At 36.7% G+C, this 8,156-nt stretch overlaps 1 protein-coding gene across 1 annotated transcript; it reads right to left on the reverse strand.

Moving 5' to 3' along the window:
• Nucleotides 1-379: 379 nt before the first annotated feature.
• On the reverse strand, nucleotides 380-7,173 carry LOC108577751 (glutamyl aminopeptidase). The gene is made up of 16 exons (XM_017940946.1): nucleotides 6,862-7,173; nucleotides 6,057-6,306; nucleotides 4,860-5,274; nucleotides 4,102-4,249; nucleotides 3,761-4,031; nucleotides 3,507-3,677; nucleotides 3,323-3,420; nucleotides 3,025-3,159; nucleotides 2,655-2,953; nucleotides 2,474-2,559; nucleotides 2,204-2,331; nucleotides 1,914-2,117; nucleotides 1,770-1,849; nucleotides 1,422-1,570; nucleotides 1,222-1,354; nucleotides 380-823 (listed from the first exon to the last, which is right to left on the reverse strand). Exons 2-16 carry the CDS (start codon nucleotides 6,265-6,267, stop codon nucleotides 454-456), a joined length of 2,898 nt encoding a protein of 965 aa, XP_017796435.1. The 5' UTR covers nucleotides 6,268-6,306; nucleotides 6,862-7,173; the 3' UTR covers nucleotides 380-453.
• Between the last annotated feature and the right edge of the window lie 983 nt (nucleotides 7,174-8,156).

The raw sequence follows: 8,156 nt of genomic DNA on the forward strand, positions 1-8,156 counted from the left end.
AGAAACGTCGAGAAATCATTGTATCATCGATATCTGTATAAACATGTATATTTCTATAAAAACAGCTGCATCTTCTTCTTACAAACTCTTTACTCCATAAAATTCTCTTCAAACAGCTACATTCAACGGGAATTTTTGTATTTATCTCGTCACTTCTCAAGCATCGTTCTTCCTATCGTAAAATATCCCATGTTTCAAGAGAAGCTGAATGCGAGTGTTCCAATTAACTCAGAAAATTACAAAAAGCTCAAAAATTCCTACGAAAGGTAACCATCTTGATTTCTCCGCTCCTTCAACGTGTTAAGCATGAGATTAAAAAAATATAAAAATAAAAAATAGAAACATTCTTATTCTTCTTTATATCTTTACAATAATACTCTCTTATGTTCAACGATTCACTTACTCCAGTTCGACGAATCTCGGTGACCAAGACACAGTTCTTTTTCGCATGTTTCAATTCACGTGAGAGTTCAACCAACTTTCCAATTTCTTGCTATTTTCGCTCAACCATTTGATGTTGTTCGACACAGTTTCCAGCGCTTTGGCTCGATTCATCACGCCAGCACCAGCTTCAGGATATTTCGCGAAGAAGACTTTCATTTCGTTTAATTTCGTTTCCGTGGCGAACGTCTTCGTAATTACTGGGATCAGAGAGCCGAGATATCGATCGTTCAACGTGAATCTGTTCACCAGGAACTCCCAATTAGAGCGTACCCAGTCCCAGACTAATGGTGTTCCCACAGAGTTTCCGGAAATGGCGGTCAAACAGCTGAAGAAGTCCTGCGCGCGTACGTAGTCCTCGTCCGTGGCTAACGTGATGAATCTTTGAACAAAAAATGGGAAGCATAAAACTCTGTAAGGAAATTCCTACCTATTTTGTTCGGCAATCTAATTTAATCTAATTGTTTTTTTTTTTCTTAATTTTATTATTGTTTGTAACTATCGATATTTTTCGTCAAATGTGTGGAAATACATAAATAAATAAATTTGTGTCGACATAGAACTTCGAGATTTCTCTGGAATTGAAATTTTCCTTTTTCCTTAATAAGACGTCAAAATTTTGAAATAAAAATATTTGTAAGATTATCTATAGTAGGGTGCATTTAAAAAATAATTTTTGTTATACTTCGGTAACTAAAGTATAAGCTTGAATTTATGAAGAAGAATTTCAACTATGTGTAAATGATTGTTTAGCTATTTTTCAAAAATTGAGAATTTTACTGATTCAAGATCCAAGAGGACCGTATTCCAGCCAATCCACGCATCAACTTCAACTTCTCTGTCGCGTCAGTCTCAGTGCTGAACTTTTCGAACATTATTTTCCATGTTGCTTCATCGCCAACGTAGTTCATTCCTGAAGTAACAAATTAGAAAATTCTGGTAATAATACTGAATTAATGATACGATCAGGAGAAATTCACCGTAATAATAGACGAAGTCGCAAATGTCAGGATGGGGACGAACATCCTTGGGATCGTAAATCCAACGCTTGAACAATTCTCCAGCTTCTTTCAAGCATTCTTGGTGCCCCATGGAGCAGGCTAATCCTAACACTGTTGTTCTAAGTTTTCTGCACATTTAAAAAATGAAAAGATTCTACAATAAATTAAATTAATTGCACACTTCTTCTTTAGCTCTCTCCATTTCCAGCTAAAGTCTAAAATAAACAGTAACGTTTTTAAGTCTTCCCAAGTTTCTCTGAAGCTAAACTTTGAAAGGATTAAAAGTGCAATAAAAGTGTAGTTTGAAAGTAAAGAAGTTTTACTAACAGTCGAACGCGATCTTCAGTGCCGCTCACGTGCCATCCTACTGTGTGATAAGCACTGTCCACTAAATTTCTCACGTATTTCTGAAAAAATTACAGAAAATACATTAATTCCATATTTTTATCGAAAATGATATCAACCCTTTACCTTGAACTTCGTCGAGGAATTAGTCGAAGATAACAAAATATCAATTTCTCTTAATTTCGAAGAAGCTACGCTCCAGGAAATAGCATGATTTTCTCGAGGAAGGTACTCCGTAATATTCATCGCCATATCGTAATCAATTTCTCCGGCGTCTGCTAAACTGAACACGTCTTCTAGAAGATGTGCTCTATTTGACACAGAAAGTGTCTGTAAAAAAAAAATTAAAATTCCAATCCATCAAGAATATAATTATTTGGTTAATTTTCAAAAGATGTAAAAGATGAGATATTCACTTCGTGCTGGCATTTAAGAAGATTGCTAAGGGTGTCCCAATCAGCTGGTTCGTAATTAACGCGATAGTATCCAACCTCGTCTGCGTTGAACTTGATCCATTCTACTGGTTCTTTGAATTCGATCTCCACTACAGAGTTCAGAGCAAAAGGAGAATGTTCACAATAAATTTTAACGTAGAAACGATAACTGAATAATCTTGTAGCAAGTTTAGAGGATATTTGAAAATTACATTGAATTAATTCATTTCAATCGAAAAGAAAAATTCTTACAATCCTTTGCGTCCTTATCGAACCACACAAGTGTTGGCTTGGACATTTTGTCCGTGATGTAAGTGACAGGAATGGTCCACTTGTATCTTCGAAACAACATGATTAATTTTAAAGTAATAAAGGATGAAACACTTAACGAATGAGACACTCAAAAAATATTCCCTTAAATTCATTATCTCACCCGTAATCCGATTCTGAAAGATCGAATTTAGCATCAGGATCAGCCAAAAATCGTTTCTGAGTCAGAATATATTTATTTCCAGATTTTTTCACGTTCACCACGGGGAATCCTTTCTGTCTCGTCCACGTGTCCATAATGTCTGTCACGTTTAATTTATCTGGCGAGGATTCTTGCATTATTTTAAACAAATCAGCTGTTTCTGCATTGTGATACATGAATTTGTTCAAATAAGAGGAAATTGCACCGTAAAACACCTCTGGTCCAATAAAATTCTCCATCATTCGAATAACTGACGATCCCTTAAGATAAACGAACAAGTTAGAAACACTGTAAGGTGAAAATCGAAGATGTGTCATTTTTAACGAGTCACCTTTTTGTAAGATATTTCATCGAATATCGCTGTAATTTCGTCAGGATTGCTGACTGTTTGCACTATAGGGTGAGAGCTCAGTTTTGCATCGGTAACGAACACAGAATGCATTTGTTCGATCAAAAATAGATCCATCTAATAAAGCAAAAATATTCAACTCCGTTAAAATTTCCTTAAACTCCATGCTTTTCAAAATATTTTGACTAAAATTTTTGTATCACAGAAATAAGACTGAAACTGAAGATTTTTTAACCTAGTCAAACTACAACTGAATTATCTAATTAATTAACTAACTAACCAATCCCCAGTCTGGAAAAACAGCGTCCGCGCTTTTGTATTGCATGAAAGAAGCGAAACCTTCGTTCAGCCATAGATCATTCCACCACGACATAGTAACTGAAAGAAAAAAATAAAATAAAAATTGAAGAAAAAGAGGAAAATTTCACATTTTTCTCGTTTTCGATAAGAGTAATCCTGCTCACCTAAATTTCCAAACCACATATGAGCGAACTCGTGGCTGACTATAGTGGCAATATCGTAAGCTTTCGCGTTAGAGCTTGTCTCATTGTCGTACAATAACCTGGCCTCTCTATACGTAACTAAACCCCAATTTTCCATTGCACCGGAAACGAAATCAGGAATAGCCGCCATATCTAAAAAAAAATCAACCTTGTATATATTCTTGGACATTGAATTCTCCAGTAAATACGCCAAGTCTTTACTTTTGAAAACTCACCAAGTTTCGGCAAAGGATAGTCAATGTTAAATAATTTAATATAATATTCAATTATCTTCACGCCAATGTCGAGAGCAAATGCGCCTTTCTGTTGCTGAGCTCTGGTCGTATAAACGCTAACCGGAAATTTACGATCACCATGGCCCTTTGCCATTTTGGTTAACGCGACAAAGTCGCTGACTATGAAACAAGATAAATACGTCGACATTGGCACGCTTTTTGCAAACGTCACTGTCGTTAATCCTTGCGATGGTTTATCTATTTGTGTACTCTAAAAAAATATAATAATTATTTCACGCTCATAGTTTTGATAATAAAAATATTTTCAATGTGCTTCCTACTTCTGCATTCATGTTAGATAAGGCACTATAGTAATCTCCTGTTGGATGAACTAATTTCACCGTGTATTCCGCTTTAAATGCAGGCTCGTCGAAACAAGGGAAAGCTCTTCGAGCATAAGTCGGTTCGAATTTCGACGTTGCAATCCATCTATAAAAAAAAAAAATAAAGTAAGGAAAATTATGATAGCAACATAAGTATTAGATTTAGGGTAAATCCCCCGGATAAATCTTCCTACAATACTCGTACATCATACGTGATAGATAAGAGTATAAACTTCAAGATACAGACTCTTATTTTTAAAACACTTCATCAATTTTCCTTGGTGGAATTAAAACATTTTATCTATCTCTTTATGTAATACAATCTCAATAGAAAACAGTTAAAGAATAATGTAAAAGGAATGTAAAATAAAATATTTCATTCTCTATATAAATATTATTAATCGTGAAATGTGTGAAATTAAATTAATTCTTTGTATAAATATTATCTACTAGAGTGTATCAACTATATAAATACTATTTTAAATATTCGAGTATTATATGTATGTATATTAAATTTAATTTACATATTTTATCTATTATGTAAATAAAAAAATGTATTTTACATTCCTTTATGAACTCTTTTACAATATTCTTTAATCATTTTGTAAATTGAAAACACTTTCCTTCTACTATTTATAGAATCTCGTTATATAAAAAGATATTCATCCAGTTGGTAAAAAGAGTACAAAACAGAATATAGAAAGTATTCTGCGCACCTAATCCTGTTTTTCTCGTCTTTATATTTACTAGAATAAAAACCAACGATCTTATCCGGCTGCAGCGCGCCGTTAAACTCGAAACTCAGGTTATACAACCCCGAGTGCAGTTCATTTTTCGTCGAAACAACGAACATCTCGTTCTTCGGTATCTGTATAATATCCAGCACCTCAAATTCAAAATTCTCGTCTCGATCGTACGTCTTCAATTCGGTCCAAGTGATATTCAGATCTTTCTGATGAAGTGCTACGTAACTTCTTCTGTCTTGCACATCGATCAGAATCGTCACTTTCCCTTGAAAAGTACCCTTCTCGAGATCAGGATGCAGATAAACGTCATAATGCAAAGGTTTCACTTCCTTCGACAGACGAAAGGGCAAATTCGTAATCGTCTCGGTGTTCATCGTTGTGAAAGCTGGAAAAAAAACGAAGGAACAAAGAGTGTCTGAGTCTAAAGAGATATTCTCAAGTTGTTTATTCGTAGAAATACATTATTTGTCGAGTATCTCGATGATAAAGCAATATCTGAATAACGGTGATAAGAGAAGACGATACCGGTGGAAAATCGCTGAAACTTGGTATTTCGGTAGGCGTTGATCGTTGGAAATATTTTATTGCACGGTACAAACCACAAACACTTCAAGCCTAGCGCCATTTTAATAAACACGACGTTATTACGTAATTCGTATGGGTGGTAAATTTTGATAATTGTGCACCATACGAGGGAGTTTTATCGTTGTATCTACTCTGAACGGACATTTGTAAAGATCTATGGTCATTCGATGCACGTGATCTATGGATTTATCGACAACATTTGTAACTGCATATGCAAAACACACCGAAGAGAGGGAAATCATGTTGTTCGAACGTAGAGATACTAATATTCACTTGTAATTTAGAGAATTTGGAAAACATAGTAGAGATAATACGTTTAGGTTAGAAGAGTTCTAAGCCATAGCGTGTTATCGTTCGATGTGACAGACGTGAAAAGAAAAACAAGAGAATCAAAATTTTCTCGATTAAATTCTACGCTTTCCAAAGAAGTATAACAACGATTATAGCAGATTTGGTATTCCGTTGAATTATTATCAGCGCTGTTAAGGTATACACGTACCGAGGAAGTTTAAATTTCTCGCCAATTACGATGAGTTGTTATTATCATGTAACTGACAGTACGACGCATAGAAAACTACTTACAGTATTGACAGCTAGCTGCTTCGACTTTCTGATCGACGAGTACCAACAACGTCCCTAGGCATGTGCAGATCAAGCTGAGAACGAAACAGAAGCTGCAGGTGAAGCAAAGAAGACCGGTTCCACGTTTCGTTAGCGTTCTCGTTGCAGAAAACGCGACAGAACTTTGTCCAGCGCCCTCGGAACTACTACGTCTCGGCGTCTTCGTAGCCATCTAGTGCGCATGCGTCACTCACGAAAACTCAAATTCTACCTAAAAGATCACGCGAATTTTCCCATTATTTTCCTTCGAATATCGCACGACGATATCGCGAAAAAATTCTACGCATAACGTATAATCGCTAAAAGCTACCTCCTTAAGCGAAAAACTGAGACAACTTAAGGCGGGAAGTTTAAAATCGATCGAAAGAAATCCAAGAAATTTCAATTGAAATAAAATTATAGAAAATCGTGTCGCGTTTTCTCCAACATTATTGCACTACTGTTCAACGATTATTTATGAAAGTCTCCGTTGTTTTACTATTCACTTAAAAAATTGCCACTACCCCTGTATAACGCGATAAAAAAAAAAAAAAAAAGAACGTACAAAAATTCGAAATTTTCGAATAATGAAATTTCACCGAAAAACCGACGTCGGTGGAACTTCATTTCTACTACATACTACCGTGGTTCTAACAATTTACTTTCCCACGAACGGTACAATATTTCTCTCTCCAATCTTCCAAATTCTACCACTGTTTTCCGTTATCATCACAGCAAAATCCAACAAAATAGTCACTACGCAAATATCGTCTAAGAAACGGCAAACCTGATTGTTCAACGTTGAAAAAGGATGCGCGCGCAACGTCCGCACAGACCGGTGACGCAACCAGAACTATCAACACCGAATGAGTTCACTACGCTTATTGAATTAGCTTCCTCGCCGTCTCTCCCTTCTTTACCTTCTGCGAGAAACACCTCTACCCAACCTAACTTAAACCACGAAATTGAATAATCATCAGCCGGACACTGTTTTACAACGAGAACTATCAAACACTGAACGAGTTCGCTACGCTTATCGAATTATCTTTCCTCGTCGTCTCTCCCTTCTCTTCCTCCTCCGAGAAACACCTCGATCAAACCTAACTTGAACCAACGAAACTGAATAATCCTCACAGACAAACGCGCACAATTCTGCAACACTCTCGATCTTAATCTCTCCTCCGACGATTAATTTTCTTCTTTTCACTTCGTTCCAACTATCAGCAAGTTCGTTTATCGCGCGATATCGCCGCCGATCCCTTCTAGTTGACACATTAGAAAAAAAAAAAGAAGAAACCAAGGCACGCGTGATTCGGTGAAAGTGAGAGAGTTTCGTCGACGTACACAAGCGTGAAAACTCGGCTAATCCCGTGGAACGGTGATCGTCCGTTGCACGATCGACGCGCTTCGAAAGATTGATCGACGCGTGATCGATGGGTTGTTCAAAGTTGACGTAGATCGATGGTTATGGGAGATTGAGAGAGGTTTCGCTTGTTTTCAACTGTTGCGCGAACGTTTAAGGCTTTCGAAACGAGGTTCGACTGTGTTACAGTGGTTCAAGGATTTCGATTGGAATTCGAGTCTCGTTGCGCTTCTGTATTCTGTCGTTGGGATCCCTTCGACGTGGCTCTTTTGCGTGACAGATTGTGCAGTGTGCTTTTGTCCAAGTATTTTCGAAGAATTTTCGAGTCGAGGCTACGTTTTTTTTAGTTGGAAATGAGATTCTGGAGTTTTGGTTTTAACGTTGCTTCGAGATCACGTTTGTTCGTCGGAAAGTAAATTGTAAATTGTCTCTCGTTTCGACTGTTGCTTCGAAATTTTTCTTAATACAGTAAATTCTCCACAAGTGTCAGTCCGGAAGGAATCTAAACCTGACAATTGTAGAGTCAGGGACTACGTTTTCGAACCTCGCGCCCGCCTTTGTAGTTTGCCGAACGTAGACAAAATGACATCAAACACGACATTATTTGAACAACATTTACTTATCAACGCGTTCACTGTCACGCCAGATATTTCACTGCATTGAGATAAAACAGACGCCCTGTATTACATTACATAGAGTCGGCCTACCGTTTGACTGCC

This window comes from Habropoda laboriosa, unplaced genomic scaffold, assembly GCF_001263275.1.
Source record: "Habropoda laboriosa isolate 0110345459 unplaced genomic scaffold, ASM126327v1 scaffold5, whole genome shotgun sequence".
NCBI lineage: Eukaryota > Metazoa > Arthropoda > Insecta > Hymenoptera > Apidae > Habropoda > Habropoda laboriosa.

Bases quoted from the DNA above. Each gene is read 5' to 3' on its own strand.
- LOC108577751 (XM_017940946.1), bottom strand. From the start codon at position 6,267: ATGGCTACGAAGACGCCGAGACGTAGTAGTTCCGAGGGCGCTGGACAA. The intron at 3,160-3,322 runs GTTAGTTAGTTA...TTGCTTTATTAG, and splicing joins TTTTTCCAGACTGGGGATTG to ATGGATCTATTTTTGATCGA. The intron at 1,850-1,913 runs GTAAAGGGTTGA...TAATTTTTTCAG, and splicing joins ATTCCTCGACGAAGTTCAAG to AAATACGTGAGAAATTTAGT.